We start from the raw sequence: 17,273 nt of genomic DNA on the forward strand, positions 1-17,273 counted from the left end.
GGGTGAAGCCCTGGCACAGGCTGCCGAGGACAGGGGTGGAGTCCTCAGCCCTGGAGGGGTTCCGAACATCTGTAGCCATGGCAGCTGGGGACAGGGTTCAGTGGGCATGGTGGGGCTGGGCTGATGGTTGGACTGGAGAGAAACCCACATTGTGCTCATGGAGCACCAGATGAGCAATCCCTACCTCACCCTCAGGGCTTACCACCTCAACCTGTCTCGGCACACTAGGACATTACTTTTCTCTCACCAGGCATCAGCCACTGCATACCAGTCAGCTTCCCCTTTCATTGAAACACCTGATTTTCAGACTTGAGCACTTCCTGCACTTCTCCAACCGGTTTTGTTTAATACCTCTCTCGGGGTCTCAGTCTGCACAATCACACCTGGAACTTGGCTTCACCTCTCACAATCCTGGAAAGGTTTGCGGCACACCACCACTTCTGACAATAACACAACAGAAGAAGCAACGGCTTCTCATTTTTATTCACACCTCCCCTGTAGTAGCAAGGTAAAAAAACAAACAAGGAAACACAAAATAATTAAGGTCGGAAGTGCCAGGGACCAATTTGAGAACCCTGGTTTGACACAGATTCGAGATTCCTGTGAGGTGAAGAAAGATGCAGCTGCACTCAAAAACTGAGAGCAGGCGAGACAGAGACGGGTTAACAAGTGAAGGAATGACAAAGATTAACAAGCAATGAAAAGCAAACCCTGACCACTTAACGCAAACCCAAAACCTCATGTTAGCACTTACCCTGACCAAACAAGTAATCTCAACCCAAACCGTAGTGCCAACCCCAGAATCCTAGGAACAGGTAATCATGAATCACAGAATAGTTTGGGTTGGAAGGGGCATTAAAGATCATCTAGTTCCAACCCCTACCCTGTGATGGGCAGACACTAGGTCAGGCTGCCCAAGGCCCCATCCAACCTGGCCTTGAACACCTCCAGGCATGGGGCAGCCACAGCTTCCCTGGGTAACCTGTTCCAGTGCCTCACCACCCTCATCGTGAGGAAGTTCCTCCTTATGCCTAGTCTAAAACTGCCACTCTCCAGTTTGTAGCCATTGACCCTAGTCCTATCACTACAAGCCTTTGTAAAAAGTCTCTCCCCAGCTTTCTTACTGGCCTCCTTCACGTACTGGAAGGTCACTATAAGGTCTCCTTGGAGACTTCTCTTCTCCAGGCTGAACAAGCCCAACTCTGTCAGCCTGTCCTCGCATGGGAGGTGCTCCACTCCTCGGGTCATCTTTGTAGCCTCCTCTGGACCTGTTCAACAGCTCCATATCCTTCGTACATCGAGGATTCCAGAACTGGACACAATACTCCAGGTGGGGTCTCACAAGAGAGGAATAGAGGGGCAGAATCCCCTCCCTTGACCTGCAGGCCACGCTGCTTTTGATGCAGCCCAGGATACAGTTGGCCTTCTGGGCTGCTAGTGCACATTGCCGGCTCATGTCGAGCTTCTCATCAATCAGCACCCCCAAGTCCTTCTCTGCAGGGCTGCTCCCAATCACATCATCCCCCATCCTGTATTGCAGGATGCCCCGACCCCAGTGTAGGTCCTTGCACTTGGCCTTGTTGAACCTCATGAGGTCCACACAGGCCCACTTCTCCAGGTCCCTCTGGATGACATCCTGTCCTTCTGGAGTGGCAACCATGCCACTCAGCTTGGTGTCATCGGCAAACTTGATGAGGGTGCACTCAATCTCACTGACTATATCATTGATGACGACATTAGACAGCACTGGGCCCAGTACGGACCCCTGAGGGACACCACTGGTCACGGATCTCCATCTGGATATCGAGCCATTGAAGGATGGAAGTGATCAACTCCAACATCAGCCCAGCCGCACTATGCAGACTGAACCATAGCCCTGATACCAAAAATGCCAGCAAATCAACTCTCTAAGAGTGCTGTTGGAGTTTTAGAAAGCAAATGTCCTTTGTTAGGGCTGGGCAACACGAGGAGTGATCCCCATCAGCTGTGTGCAGTGGGACAAGAGCTGAGACAGAAGACGTTTCCACTTACACGCATATGGATAATTCCTCCCAGAAATCTCGGCCCATTCTGTTACTCTGCAAGGACTCATTTTGTGAGAACTGGTTGATGGGGTTTGCTGCAGCTGGTTTGTACACTTTTGTGATGTGGATCTGCCTCCTGTCGGGAGATGGTGTGCGGACAATCTCCAGACATAATTGGATAACGTACATAAATATTCTTTGAGGAAAACTAGTATGTATACTGAAGGCAAATCCTGGCCAGGTTGCAGTAACAAAGGATGTGACTGTAACAGGAGTTTAGCTTGTTTGCTAGTTAAGACAAGGACAGTCCCCTACAGGAACAAGGAGCAGACCTGAGCTCACCAAGAGGAGACAATGAGGAAGGAGCATCAGAAGATTCTGAAGACACAAAGGGACTGTGATATACATTTGAGAGTGGGTGATATGAGTTCTGTGTATGGCTAACCAACACTCCTTGACGATGTAACCCACGTTTCTCAGAACCTATATGAATATACATTTTTGACCAGTATAAAACTCCTATAACCAGCCTGTGCATTGTGCCTTTTTAGAAGAGTAAACAATTCAGCGCTGAATTGTAACATAAAAACATTATTGCCTTTCATTCGAGGACTTTTTACTTTAAAAAAACCAATATTTTACCAGTGAACGAGCGTTCCTCACAATTTTGATGTTATTTATCACCTTCACAAGAGTCAAACCTGCGCTGACTGGAGCTTTGGCTCCCGCTCCGCCTGCCCTCGCCTCCGGGCCCGGGAGAGACGGGACCGAGGGGCCAGAGCAGAGACCCGTGAGGGCCCCGCCGCTCCCCCCGCTCCCCCCGCCGCCCCCGAGCCGCGCGGGGAGGGGCCCTTTCCCCCGCCGCCGGGCGCCCTCCTCAGCGCCGGCTCCGGCAAGGCCCGCGCGGGTCGGGCGAACGGCACGGGCAGCCCCGGCGGGGTCCTTGCTGGAGCCGCGGCTCGGCGCGCCCCGCGCGTGGCGGCCATGGCGGCGCTGGGCAGGCGGCGCTGGGCACGGGACCGGGAGCCCGGTCGCCTCCGCCCCGGTTCCCGTCGGCACCGCGTGCAGGAGGGTGCCCGGGCTGGGGCCCTGCGGGAGCGGGGAGGGCGCCGGGCCTGCTCGGTGGAGAGGGGGAGGCTGAGGGGAGTGAGGTGGGTGCTGGGCTCAGCTCCCAAGGAACAAGGGGAGGGACGAGAGGAAACGGCCTCAAGTTGTGCCAGAGGAGGGTTGCATTGGATACTGGAAAGATTTCTCTGCTGACAGAGGGGTGAAGCCCTGGCACAGGCTGCCGAGGGCAGGGGTGGAGTCCTCAGCCCTGGAGGGGGTCCGAACGCCTGTGGCCGTGGCACCTGGGGACAGCGTTCGGTGGGCATGGTGGGGCTGGGCCGCTGGGAAAGGAGGAAAGCTCTGGGCACTGGTCCCTGCCCGTCCTTTGACCTGGATAAGCTGGTCCATAAGGAACGTTTTCTGCCTGCTGCTGAAGGTCAGTCAGTGGCGATCTGGGTCCGTGCTGGCTGTGGAAGCCTCTGTCTCCTTGTGTGGGAATGAGAGAAATAAACCCATGTTGTGCTCGCTGGGCAGCGTTCCTGCTGGTTTTGTTTGTGCCCATTAAACACTTCCATATGCCCAACAGCTTGGGTTTGTGCTGGAACACATTCTGTGACTCAGCAGCTGAAGCTCTCCTCAGGGATCAGCTTTTAACAGATTCCACTTCACGTCACTCCTGTTCTCGTTCTGGTAGGATGTGGCGATGGAGATGATGGCAGTTCCGTGCGCTGCTGCAGAGCCGGACGTTCTGCCGTGCGTTCCGATGGGTTGTGTCCTTGTTGTCAGAGGTAGAACCTGTCTGCCAGGCACACGGTGGATCGGGGGCATTTTGGCACAGCAGGTAAAGCTCGGTGGGAGGAGGGGACACCTGGTGGAGCGAGGAGTGCGGGGTGTCTTGCTTCCATGTCTGGGGTTTCTTGGGGTGAATACGAGTGCGCCAGGCAGACATCAGAGCTGCGCTGGGGCAGAGTTTGTGGCCAGATTCCACGTGCAGTGCTGGCTCTGGGTGTGATCTGCCCCGTGCCTGGTCGGGGAAGGCTGGTGGTGTGGCGGTGCCTGCAGGGGTTTGGCTGTGGGGAGCCTGGTTTGGTTGTGGTACCGGTTGGGATGGGCCCAAAGTCCCCTTGCCCCTCTTCTCAGTCCTGCTGTCAAATCAGCGCTGGTTTCTGGTTCTGCCCAGCCCTGGAGATCCTTGAGGGCTTCAGGCAGCCCAAGAGCTGGGCTCCAAGGCTTCCAGGAGCCCACAGATCTCCCGGTGGTTGGAGACATTTAAATTGTGCATCGCTGTGCACAGGTCAACCCAGCTGAGGTACTTTGGTGGTGGCTCTGCCTGCCCACCTGCAGAGCAGGAGCTGTGGGCTTTTCCGTGCAGTGGATGCCTAGATCCCTGGAGCTGGAATGTGCCCTTGACTGGGACTGAGGAAACTCTCCTGGCGCTGGAGAAGGGAAGGGGGCGGGGGGGGGGGTTGTTTTAGACCATTGCTGCTTTTGCTCAAAGTGAAAACTGGGCTTCAGCTTTTAGTTCTGTGTTTTTGATGGGGATTGAAATGTATTCCTGTTGTTCTGTCCCATTGGTTCCATTGCCCAACCTGCTGTGTTCCAGAAGAAAGAGCTCCAAGGTTCTCCCCCAGGCCTGCTGCTGCGTGGGCCCCGTGTTCCTCCAGAGGTGCCACTTGGGAGAAGGAGAGGAGACGGTGAGTATGGGCTTGAGGAAGCCCAGCCGGGCTCTTGGGAAGTGTCTGAGGCCTCGCTCCCTGGCTGAGCTGGGGCTGGATGTGTGCTCCCAGGGCTCCTCTCCCACCCCACAGTCGCGCTGCCATGCAGACGGGAGCTGTTGCTCCTCGCCCTGGTCCGTGATGTCTCTTGGCATGTATTATCTGAGCAGAAGGCTGAAGATGAGCAGTTCTACTCCTGAATTCCTCTGAGACCTGGCGAGCGAGCACCTTGTCTCTCCTTGAGCTGCAAGGAGCCAGGTGGTTTTGTGTTTCCTCCTGGCTGCCTTGAGTGGACGCTGTCTGGAGTCTGGCCAGGGCGCTGGGTTTAGAGTTGTGGGGTCTTGGACATAGCCCCAGCTCCTGGATTCCATTTCCACGTGGTGGAAAATGTCAGTAAGAGTTGCTGCCTGGAGAGGGACAAAGAGCTCTGGTGGTTTTTGGTGTCCCCAGAAGACCGGGAGGTGGGGTTGCTTAGGTTTGATGTGGCTGTGCCAGAAACACTCCAGGTTCCCTAGGGCACTTCCATTGCTCTGTTCTGATGCTGCACTTTTCTTATCCAGAGCTGAAACCCCGCCCTGCGATGGGGAGCGCTGAGGTGGGGCCGTGTTCCTGGGGCGGAAAGCGGTGGATGTTCTGGGATGGCTGCTGTGTCCCATCACAGGAGACTCGGACTGGAGTTGGAGAGAAATCTCTTCACCGTAAGGGTGGTGAAAGATTGGACTTGGCTGCCCAGGGCAGTGGTGGAGTCAGTGTACCTGGAGATATTCAGACATTACAGAGATGGCACTTGAGGACGTGGTTTGGTGGGCATGGTGGTTTTGGGCTGACAGCTTGACTGGATGACCCTCGAGGTCTGTTACAACTTTCACAATTCCATGATTCTCTGCTGGCTTTGGGTTTGAGCTGCCCTGTGTCCAGTCGGGGAGGGCTGGTGGTGCGGCCATGCCCGCAGGCATTCAGCTGCTGGCAGCCTGATTTGGTTCATCTTCCAGGTGGGAGGTGGCCAAAGTCCCCTTGCTCCTCTGTCTGTCCTGCTGTCAAAGTGGGCTGGTTTCTGGTTCTGCTCAGCCCCTGGAGAGCCCTGAAGGCTTCAGGCAGCCCAGGAGCTGGGCTTCCTTTCTACTGCCTCCTGGACCCATGACACAGAACAAGATTCCCTCGCTAGCAAAATAAAATCTTTATCGCTGGAACTCAGGCGGTGAAATCTTTTTTCTCTTCTTTTCCTCTCTCCCTCTCTCTCTTTCCTCTTCCCCTTTTCCTTATTCACTGAAACATGTAAACACACCAGAGTTTTATCCCCTGCTCAGTAAAAAAAAGTTCCTTTTTTCCACACTTCTGGTTCCTTGGTGCAGCCGCATCTTTCTTCACCTCACAGGAATCTCGAATCTGTGTCAAACCAGGGTTCTCAAAGTGGTCCCTGGCACTTCCGACCTTAATTATTTTGTGTTTCCTTGTTTGTTTTTTTACCTTGCCACTACAGGGGAGGTGTAAATAAAAATGAGAAGCCATTGCTTCTTCTGTTGTGTTATTGTCAGAAGTGGTGGTGTGCCGCAAACCTTTCCAGGATTGTGAGAGGTGAAGCCAAGTTCCAGGTGTGATTGTGCAGACTGAGACCCCGAGAGAGGTATTAAACAAAACCAGTTGGAGAAGTGCAGGAAGTGCTCAAGTCTGAAAATCAGGTGTTTCAATGAAAGGGGAAGCTGACTGGTATGCAGTGGCTGATGCCTGGTGAGAGAAAAGTAATGTCCTAGTGTGCCGAGACAGGTTGAGGTGGTAAGCCCTGAGGGTGAGGTAGGGATTGCTCATCTGGTGCTCCATGAGCACAATGTGGGTTTCTCTCCAGTCCAACCATCAGCCCAGCCCCACCATGCCCACTGAACCCTGTCCCCAGCTGCCATGGCTACAGATGTTCGGAACCCCTCCAGGGCTGAGGACTCCACCCCTGCCTTCGGCAGCCTGTGCCAGGGCTTCACCCCTCTGTCAGCAGAGAAAGCTTTCCAGTGATTCGTGATTACCTGTTCCTAGGATTCTGGGATTGGGGCTAGGGTTTGGGTTGAGATTACTGCTAGGATTTACTGCTAGGATCGCTTCTCGGCCTTTTGGCTAAGATCAAGTGTAGTGTAGTCTGTGATTTCCTTTTTGAAGAGCTCCCAGCCCTCGTGGGCTCCCCTGCCCTTAAGGACTGTCTCCCACGGGACTTTGCCAACGAGCCTTCTGAACAGTCCAAAGTCTGCCCTCTGGAAGTTTAATGTGACTGTTGTGCTAATCTCCCTCTTCACCTCACCTAGAACTGAAAACCCCATCATCTCGTGATCGCTTTGTCCCAGGCGTCCTCCTACCACATCCCCCACAGGCCTTCTCTGTTCATGAACAGCGGGTCCACGAGGGCACCTTCCCCTGTCAGTTCACTCACCAGCCGTGTGAGGAAGTTGTCTCCCACGCACTCCAGGAACCTCCTAGACTGCTTCCTCTCCCTGTATTGTACTTCCAGCAGATACCTGGAAGGTTGAAGTCTCCCATGAGAACCAGAGGGAGCAATCTTGAGACTATCCCCAGTTGTTTATAGAAGAGCTCATCAGCTGCTTCTTCTCGGCTGGCTGGTCTGTAACAGACTCCATCACAACATCAGCCTTCTTGTGGGCTCCCCTGATTTCAACCCACGGGCACTCAGTCCCCTCCTCCCCATAATCCTGTATCGAAGCAAAAGGAACGAGCTGTTAGGGCAAAAGACTCCAAGTAACCGTGCTTGAAATGAACGCCCCCTGCCCCTGCAGCTCTCGCCACCGCGCACGACACCCCAAAAAAGCGACCCTCCCCCGCTCTCGCAGACACACGCGGAGCCGGGGCACGCGGGGCTGTCAGGGCACACAGGGGACGCGGGCACCCCGGGCAGGGACAGGGGCACACGGGGCTCGGGGAGGACGGGGTGGGGCACGGGGGCCCTGGGGGCGCTGTCCCTCTCCCAGCCCCAGCCCGCACCCCGTTGGCCGCAGCCGGCGGCGGGCGGGAGGGCAGCGAAGAGCAGAGCCGAGCCGTCCCGAACGGCGCCGCGCGCAGCCGACAGCAGCCGAGCGGATCCGAGCCGCTCTGCGAACCGCCCCGCTCCCCGCCCGGCTCTCCGCTCCCCGCCCCGCCCGCCCCTGGAGGCCGTCCCGTTCCCCCGCCCCGGGCTGCAGTACCGCTCCGCGGCCACGGCGCGGCAGCACTTGGCACACCCCATTCATTTCCCAGGGCATTGAATGGCTCTGCGTTCCGCGCTCTGATTGGTCGCTTCTCGATCCCTCTTAGCCAGCGCTGCCTTCTGATTGGCTGCGCGTTCTGTGCTCTGATTGGTCGCTTCTCGATCCTCTGCCTGTGCCGTGTTCTGATTGGCTTGGGCCCTTTCATGGTCAAATTGCCCTGTGGTGGCAGTTCTCCCCCTTTGCCCTCATATTCTCAATTTCCTTTTTAACGGTCAATCTCGCCTTTGATGGCCATTGGCCAAGTTTGCCCTCATATGATCAGTTCGCCCTTTCATGGTGAGTTTGCCCTTTGATGGCAATTGGCCCCGTTCACCAATGGTCAATTTGTCCTTTTATATTTCAATTTGCCCTTTTATTGCAATCAGCCCCTTACATGGTTTGTTTGCCCTTTTATGGTTTATTTGCCCTTTTATGGTGTATTTGCCCTTATGCGGCAATTTGCCCTGTTTGCCTTATATGGTCGATTTACCATTTTATGAACAATTTTCCCAGTTTGCCTTATATGGTCAATTTGCCCTTATACTGTTATTTTCACCATTTATGCCAATTGGCCCAGTTTTCCCTTATACGCTCAATTTTCTCTTTCATGGCCATTTGCCCAGATTGCCCTTATATGGTCAATGATAGGGACCCCGTGAGCCCCCCTCTCCCGGTCCCTGGGCTGCAGTACCGCTCGGCGGCCACGGCACGGCAGCACTGAGTCGTCCCCCCCCGCCCCGGGCTGCAGTACCGCCCCGCGGCCACGGCACGGCAGCACCGAGCCGGGCGAAGCTCTTTTTGCCGTCGTTCCCGTTTTCACCGTTTTCTCCCGTCGCGGGTTCGATCCCGGCGGGCGCCGAACCGCCCGGAGCAGCAGCTCCCGCGGCGCTGCCCGCACACCCTCCCCCGCTGCCGGGCTCCTCGGGTCTGTGCATGTGTCCCAGCCTGTGGGAGCTGGAGGGTTTGCTCCCTGCGCCGTGTGCCCCCCGCGGGAGGAGCTGGTGGCGCATGTGCTGCGTTCAGAAGGTGTTTGTTCTCCCAAAGAAGCTGCTGCTGCTGCTCTCCCGGTTGGACTTTGGTGTCTTTAAGGACTTTGGAGTGTTCAGTGAGTCTGAGCAGCTCCCGGCGCAGGTGCCAGTTCTCGCCCTTATTTCTTTGACTGGCTCCATCACCCGTTGTGCTGCTGCTCCCGCTCCCTCGGTGACCACGCGGATCGTTGGGTGCAAGTCCCTCTCGCAGTCAGCCTTGGCCTCAGAAACTCACTCCTCATTTTGTGCATTTGTTCCGCGCGCTCTATCTTTGTGACCAGCAATTCCTTCTCCAGCTCTTTAATCCTTAATCACCCAGGGCACCGGGCAGAGCCTCACCTTGGAGACGCCGCTCTCACTCACGTTCTTCTCCAGCTGCCCCACAGAGGCGACCTGGGGGTTGCTCGTGCTCCCTGGTTGTGCATCTTTCAAGGAGGCAAGTGGCTCACACCCTGTGCCGGCTTCTCCACCTTGCTCCCCTTCTTTGCTGGAGAACACCAGGCTCTGGGTGTTCCCCTGGAGGGGCGTCAGGCTGTGCCCACTGCCTGGACAGGCAGGTCCTGCAGCCCCAGGTGCAGGAGCATGGCCTGCAGGAGGCTGTGCAGGTCCCCAGAGTTGACGAGACGGGGAGAGCCGAGGGCTGAATCCAGCAGCTGGGACAGGGTGAGTGTGGCCGTGGCCGCTGCCCTGCCTGGAACCACGGTGCGACAGGAGCCTCTTTGCGTGTTCATTTAAAAAATATCTATTTCTCATTAAAACAACAAAAAAAGCACAAAATTTGTAAATTTTGACCAGATTATTGACCACTTATTCCCTACATTAGGGATATATTTGCACAGACTGGTGAATCCAGACCATTCCACATCTGGTATGGCTGAAAATAAAGCAGCTTATCTGTAAATGACTTGTAGAGTGGAGTAAGTTTGAAACCATCTCTGTGCATCCACAAAGATGCTTTCTTAGAAAATCAAAATGAAGAAGTGTGTCATTTAAAAAAAATAAAAAAGTTGGGTTTGTTTCTATTGTAAATTTACTGACTGGGATTTCTTTAACTTGTGGTGTCATTTTAGTACATCTGGTCTGTCTGACTTGTGACACTCAATGAGATTGATGGATAGCATTGATGTTCTTAACGCATGTGCTCCCAAATATGTTTTTCAGAGGCCTGGTGTCTCACAAATGACAGACTGACCATTTCTGTTTGACTGACTCCTAAGCTGGGCTGCTCCTCAGGCTATCTGAGCTAGGAGCTGGTAATTAGTAACTGCACAGCAGACCTCCACCCCCAGCATTTAAACTGCCCTTTTACCTTGCAAGCGCTTCCAGTCCATTTCAGGGCAGTTAATCCGTTTGACTAATGACCCAGTTAATAGTACACTCAGCTGACTACTGACTTGGCCATGGAAAGTATGACAGGTGTTGTTACAGTCAGAACAACAGGCATGAGATATAAGAGGCTTTGGGAGCACTTCTCTCTGTGTAACAGAGAGTTAACCTGTTAACTGACTGTCAGAAACTGCCCATCTGTTACAACGTGGATTTAACTCACCTGTTAGTCTTTGCCCAGAAATAATTTCAATTGATTCCAGCTACTTACTGTGGAAGCTAATATTCTTCTGCTGTTACTTTTGTCTCTGTTGCTGTTTAATTCATCATGGGAGTAATTCTCATCCCATGTGTCCAGGACCAAGGTGCTTGTCATCTGCGTGTATATCTGCAAGATGCAAGGTCTCAGTCTCACAACAGGAATCCTCTCACCTGTCTTCAGCCGTGGTCCTCTCAGTGATCCTTCAACACGGCGGTATCGACGACCAATGTGATTTGTCAGTAGCTGCAGTGTTCCAGCTGGAGGCAGAATAGCCTCTGTGTAACAGCGCAGTTCAGATCCAGCAGTGAGTGCAGTTCACATCTCTGGTGCATAGCACGGCTTTGTGTAAGAACACACAGATGAAACTCAATGCTAAACCGCGGTGCCTTTCTTAAATAGGCAATCGTGAGAATTAATTGATAACTTTTGCTGCAGCTGGTTTTTATGCTTAATTATCTTGTAATATCAATCTGTCTTGTATCAAGAGAGAATATGCAATCTCTAGACGTGGATGGATAACCTGAAAGGATAAACACTTTCTTAGAGCTGCAAGAATTTATTGATATGCTTAATTGTCTTGTAAGATGTAGCTGTCTTGGGTCAAGAGATAACCTGAAAGAAGTCATAGTTGAATAACCTAAAAAATAAACATTCTTTGAGGACTTGCATGGTTCTTCATCCAAAACTAGTGTATATGCCCCACCCCCCCCACACACCCCGCCGGCTGAGCCGGGGGCAGCATCGCAGCCGGACCCAGCGACTCCTCCTGCCTTCGGGAGCTGCGGCTCAGAGTTGGGTGAGTACTTCGGAACAGACTTTCAGTTTTAGATTAAGGATCTTTTCTTTTAATTTTTTTTTTTTTAACTTTAGATGACAGAAAGGCGAATCTCCTAGTGTGCTTTGTTTGGGCTGTGGGAAATGCTGTAGTCAGAGATTTAGATTCAAAGTCCAGCAATGAGTGCTGCAAGAAAGGGAGATCTTTTTTTTCATGGTAAATTTAGGACAGTGAATATAATTTAGTGGTTATTAATACATCTAACCTTTGGTTGTCAGAGTCTCAGACTGAGGTATTTTGAGCCCCAGGACGTTTCTTTGACAGAAAACCATCCTAAAGGTGAGTGTTTTAATTTTGATCAATTCCCGGAGTCTGGAAAAAAGCTCTCATTTTTAAAAATAATTTCTCCCCTACAGTAGATTCAGGGGAGGTTTAATTCAGACAGTGGTGTGCCAGACTATTTCAGATCCTTTCAAGGCTTGTAACGTTTGAAGCGCTTAATGTTTGAGTGGTGGAAACATTTTAGGGGAATCAAACGTAGCTGATGCTACTGTAAGCCAGTTTCATTCACGATGTATACTGAAATTCTCAAAAACCTGAAAATCCTTGAGCAATGAAGGAGGTAGTAAATGGGGCTCACAGTAAAGCCACTGCAACAATCATGATCTCTCCTCCCCCAGCCCTGCCAACCCAGAATACTATTGGTGATTTTTGAAGTATTTTACTTGGAAGCACTGATGTAAACTTCATCTTTGGTAACTGTGATGCAAGACAGTTTTATACTAACCTATATTTAAAACAACAAAAAGTTAGTTAAAGTGTAAATAACTATGCTTTAGAAAATCTAAATGCAATTTGAATGAGGAAAAAAAACAATGGGAAAAGTGGGTAGGAACAACAATAATAATTTGGATGCGGAATGTATGTGAAAGGTCAATGTGGCTTAGCACTCCAGAAATTAGTCATCAAAGTTCTTAATGGAAAACATGTAAAGATATAAAGCTTCCTTCCTGAGTGTCTTACGGACAGACGCAAAGACAGGAAGCCCAGCTGTCCGTATAGATATGGACGGCAAAGGCACGCTGCAGGAATTGCTACGCGCTTACTTGGGTAAAATTGTCAGCCTTTCCCATTTGTAATCTTCTGCTCAGTCCTTAATTCTACCAGGCCTGCGATGGTCTGTGAAGGCAGCAGGTATCTTTAGCCACAATAAATTAATCTAGAATATTGTTTAAGCTAAATTTAATAATTGTTTACTTTGAGTCTAATACACACTGAGCAGTATTGTGGAGGTAAAGATGATTAAACCACACTCTGCCCTTTTCTCCTTTCAAATGTGTGGAAGTGTTCACTGAGAAGTAGTTATACGGCCAATTGCTTGATAAATCCATTTCTTTGAAATTTTTATAGCCTTTATGCTGGAGAATCTCCAAGCGTGCTTTAAAGTGGCTTGCAATAATCCTTGTGTTTGTCCTTCTGTTGTCCGTTGCAGTGTTTGCAATTAAATCTGGAGATTTAATGCATTTAAGCCGTCCAATGTAGTCATATGAACTTCGAAGTGCAGAGCCCACATACACTAATATTGCTATTGAAGACTCAATTGTAACCCGTGCAGCTAACATTCTAAATGCAGAATAGCTGTAAACTAAAGTTTTATGATCTTCTTGACTCAGAATAGATAGAACAGTTAATGGAATTTGTTGATCCTTAGTCTCATCGGATAGTAGCTGCCTGGAAGTGCTTTGTAACTGTCATGATTCTGTTGGTGTGCGTTTGGTCTGTTCTTAGAATGTCTGCTGGAGGGAGTCAGCGTGTGTGTGAGAGCAAGAAAATAAAGTGTGTACTAAAAAAACAGAACATCAGTAGAGCTTAGAAGCCTCAAGAATTATTTGGCTTTTGTCTCTCACAGGTTTGGAGTAAACTGTTTAAAACCTGTCTAATTCCAGTACTGACCATTGCATTTTGTTTGGGATACATTTCCAACGGTCATACTTTCTCTCAAAGAGCTGGGAGAAGCTGACAGTTCCCAAAGATACCAATACAGGATAGATATTTCTTGCTCTCACACACACGCTGACTCCCTCCAGCAGACAAGAAGATCATAAAACTTTAGTTGTGAAGGTGGGATCTTCACATCTAAAGCTGCTCTTCACACTGAAACCAGGGAGAACTACCTTAAAAAATAGGGACAAACTACCTACTTCTGTGGAGTTTTTTTCTGAAGCTGTTTTTCACTTTACAAAAGGAACAGAGGCCTCTGGGGAGAACAAAGCAAAACCATATGGGGAATTGTATAATTCCTTTTCTCTCACAGTTTTTTTTTTTTTCACAGCAAAATAGAAATATTTTTAGTCCTTTTAATTTTCTCTCATAAATCCTTTGCTGGATTTCCTTAATTATTTCCTGTTGCTGTTAATACAGCTGTTCATTTTCCATCTTTAGTACTGTTGCCATATTCCCTTACGTGTGCTGTTCATAACTGAGTATACCTCTGAAGTTAACTGGTTAATTTGATTTACTGTTTAGTAAAAAAAAGAAAAGTGGGCTTTTTAACTTGTTGACCCAGCTTATTATCTGGACACAAGAAAGTTTGACTTCCAGAAAACAGAGCATTCCAAAAGAACTAGTTTTAAAGCAATTATACTAAAATAGCTTTTTTTTTTTTTTTCAGGTACAGCTTTTATGAACTTCACAGAAAATTCTATAGGAGCTTATTAGCATTTTATCATAGAATGGATTGGGTTGGAAAGGACCTTAAAGGTCGTCCACTTTCATTTTCTCGAAACTTTTTCTACTTTGGCTAAGAAGCAATCATTTTTTTTCTATATTTGTACAATCCCTAACATAATGAGAGTCTGAAAAATGATTTCTGGTTTCATCAGTTAGAGAAAAGATAACGTAGAAAGGTGAGGGTGAAGTATTCTCTGCTCTGAGACTCATCTGATGAAAGCTGCAGGTCTGCCCCTGCCCCTGCCACCAGAATAAACCACACCATCTGTTCTATGGCAGTGTTACTTTGTCCTGGTTTTAAGTATTTAGGGGGATAGTATGAGGCAGTCTGAATCTGGGGGTATTCCCACCGGTGACAATTACAGCATTTCCAACCTGTATGATGATCTAAAGCTTGTACCTCCATCACAGTAAAATGTTTTGTGGTGTCTCTGACTGGGAAGATGGGGTGAGCTAAATTTTCTTGATGAAGCAAGGGAACTTGTTTTTTGATCTCCGGTATGCGTGCAAAATGTGATGCATGTGATTAAAGTACAAATGGTTTACAGTCAGATGTTGTCAAAATCAGTCACAAGAGGCGTCGGTGTGGCGGGTAGTTCCCTCCTGTGCCTGCCTGTTGTGCTTTGAGTAACCAGCACCTTCCCTTCAGTGAAATCGAGTAGTTGTGTGTGTAATGTGTGCAATGTAAAATTACACACAGCTGGGTTGGTAACAAATGTACAGGACTGAAATGGCTCTGGTAGAGAAGGTTCTGGTGTGTTAACTGACCTCTAAATGCATAACTATTTATCAATAAGAACATAGGAGATTTGAAAACATGCACCATACTTCCAGTCCAAACTGCCAGGGATCTGAATAGGCTGGACCGCTGGGCTGAGACCAATGGCAGGAGGTTTAACAAGGCCAAATGCCGGGTCCTGCACTTGGGGCACAACAACCCTGAGCAGCTACAGACTAGGAGAAGTCTGTCTAGAAAGCTGCCTGGAGGAGAGGGACCTGGGGGTGTTGGTTGACAGCGACTGAACATGAGCCAGCAGGGGCTCAGGTGGCCAAGAAGGCCAATGGCATCTTGGCTTGGATCAGAAACGGCGTGACCAGCAGGGCCAGGGAGGTTCTTCTCCCTCTGTACTCGGCACTGGTGAGACCGCTCCTCGAATCCTGTGTTCAGTTCTGGGCCCCTCACCACAAGAAGGATGTTGAGGCTCTGGAGCGAGTGCAGAGAAGAGCAACAAAGCTGGTGAAGGGGCTGGGGAACAGGCCTTATGAGGAACGGCTGAGAGAGCTGGGGGTGTTTAGCCTGGAGAAGAGGAGGCTGAGGGGAGACCTCATTGCTCTCTACAACTACCTGAAAGGAGGTTGTGGAGAGGAGGGTGCTGGGCTCTTCTCCCAAGTGACAGGGGACAGGAGAGAGGGAATGGCCTCAAGCTCTTCCAGGGGAGGTTTAGGCTGGACATTAGGAAAAAATTCTTCACAGAAAGGGTCATTGGTCCCTGTCCGAGGCTGCCCAGGGAGGGGGTTGATTCCCCTTCCCTGGAGGGGTTTAAGGCACGGGTGGATGAGGTGCTGAGGGACATGGTTTAGTCTTTGATAGGAATGGTTGGACTTGATGATCCGGTGGGTCTCTTCCAACCTGGTTATTCTATGATTCTATGAAGTCCTCGTGCTTAGTACAAGCTATCATGGGGTAAGTATAATGCCTGTGAAGTATATAGAACTGGAAAAGGTCTGGTTTTATATTGGAGGTGGCATACTCCTGTCTAAGGAGACCTTTTTAATTTTAGGCTGTGCTAAATTCAGCCTCTAACTAAGCATGTCCTGTCTCCTGTTATTTATTCCTCTGTTTACTTGTATCCCCCTTTTTCTATGTGCACTTCCATTTCCTGGGCTGTCAATGTGCCTGAGTCACTTTTACAGTCATTACAATGTTACTTTATGCCATTTTCTGAAATGTTTGGTTTTAGCTACTACTGGAAATGGTAGCTTTTATTTTGCCTTTTCCAGTTAGTTTGTTAGAGATAAATACCATGCTGAAGAAATATTTGTTTCTAAGGATTCTGGTAACTATAGAAATTAGTGTTGAACAGACTACTAAGTGAAAATAAATACATATATGCGTGTATGTATATATGTACACATCAAAGAATCCGATTCCAGAGGCTACAAACTGCACAGAGAACAGAGAATTTTATGTTGGTATGTCTTCAGCGAAAAAACTTTGAGAGTTTCCTGCTGTTTCTGTGTTTAGGTGGCAGTATAAGAAGTTGTAGTTATAAGACCAGTTGATAAGGATCTGTTGCTGGGAACATCCTTGACTGCTTGTGATCTGCTCTGTCTACATATATTCCAGCTTCAGGGAAACTAGTGGCATTATTCACAAATAAAAGCATTTAATTATACCAGTGAATAAATCTGTGCCAATAATTACCCATAGACCTTTGATCTCCTTTGACAAGTAATGTCGATGTTGTCGTTTATAGATGTAAAAGTGTCTCATTCAAAAGGAAGGCAGCATGGGAGCGGTAAGAGTGCCAGTTCCTAAGGAAATGTCTTAGGAATTTCTGAAATTTGCATTAACGGCACTTCGATGTAGTGAAAAGCCGATATTAATGCTGCACAGATTCTTGCCTGTCCTAAATTAGAACAATTCTTGGGTAAGGGGCTCTATTTACTCCTGGAGATTTTAAGGATTTGACCTAGACAATCAGATTTTAACAGGCAGTCGTTCACGAATGTGTGCATTTGATATTTTACTGAGCCATGTGTCACAGTTCATCTGTATTTTGAATTGTGATTTCCACATAAATACAATAAAAAATTTAAAAATGCATTAAAAAAGGAAATAAAATCAGTATTGTAAGTGGCTTGCAGCTTTAAAGTTCTGTTACTGGGCAGCTGGACATTAAATCAGTCCATTAAACCTGGACTTTTCTAGAGGATTTGGGATTTTTAATTGAAAAAGCAGTGCCAAGTTCACTTTCCTCTTGAATTTCACTCTTAAGAATTAAAAGAAATAATTAAGATACAGAAGGATTTAAACATTTCAGTACTAAAACCTTCACCCCACCCCCACCCATACCTGACATAATATTCTGGGAATGTGTGGCCCTGGGGGAAGGTTAACAAGAAGATAAAGGAGATTGTGTTT

The 17,273-nt window shown here is 49.3% G+C and overlaps 2 protein-coding genes, 1 long non-coding RNA gene and 1 other non-coding gene across 7 annotated transcripts in view; 3 read left to right on the top strand and 1 right to left on the bottom strand.

The window, feature by feature from the left end:
- Positions 1–7,471, bottom strand: part of LOC138722392 (uncharacterized) — a 35,675-nt gene extending 28,204 nt beyond the window's left edge. For both annotated transcript variants that reach the window (XM_069860457.1, XM_069860455.1), the window contains exon 1: positions 7,200–7,471. In XM_069860457.1, the coding sequence (XP_069716558.1) occupies positions 7,200–7,306 (107 nt within the window). In that variant the 5' untranslated portion in view covers positions 7,307–7,471. The remainder of the gene's footprint in view (positions 1–7,199) is intronic.
- LOC138722927 (uncharacterized) lies at positions 3,017–6,302 on the top strand. Of its 2 annotated transcripts, XR_011337773.1 has the most exons (4): positions 3,017–3,507; positions 3,766–3,912; positions 4,675–4,765; positions 5,347–6,302. It is a non-coding gene; the product is annotated as an uncharacterized lncRNA (long non-coding RNA). The 2 variants fall into 2 exon arrangements; XR_011337772.1 differs by having other exon boundaries at positions 3,017–3,912; positions 5,347–6,301.
- On the top strand, positions 4,920–5,002 carry LOC138722997 (small nucleolar RNA SNORD45). The gene has a single exon (XR_011337803.1). It is a non-coding gene; the product is annotated as a small nucleolar RNA SNORD45 (small nucleolar RNA).
- A 3,749-nt stretch (positions 7,472–11,220) lies between the features above and the next one.
- Positions 11,221–17,273, top strand: part of TFPI (tissue factor pathway inhibitor) — a 30,882-nt gene continuing 24,829 nt past the window's right edge. Inside the window, exons 1-2 of one of the 2 annotated variants that reach the window (XM_069860470.1) lie at positions 11,221–11,419; positions 11,677–11,737. In XM_069860470.1, coding sequence (XP_069716571.1) covers positions 11,291–11,419; positions 11,677–11,737 — 190 coding nt within the window. In that variant the 5' untranslated portion in view covers positions 11,221–11,290. The remainder of the gene's footprint in view (positions 11,420–11,676; positions 11,738–17,273) is intronic. The other variant, XM_069860469.1, reaches the window with a different exon arrangement.

Source organism: Phaenicophaeus curvirostris, chromosome 7, assembly GCF_032191515.1.
Source record: "Phaenicophaeus curvirostris isolate KB17595 chromosome 7, BPBGC_Pcur_1.0, whole genome shotgun sequence".
Lineage (NCBI taxonomy): Eukaryota > Metazoa > Chordata > Aves > Cuculiformes > Cuculidae > Phaenicophaeus > Phaenicophaeus curvirostris.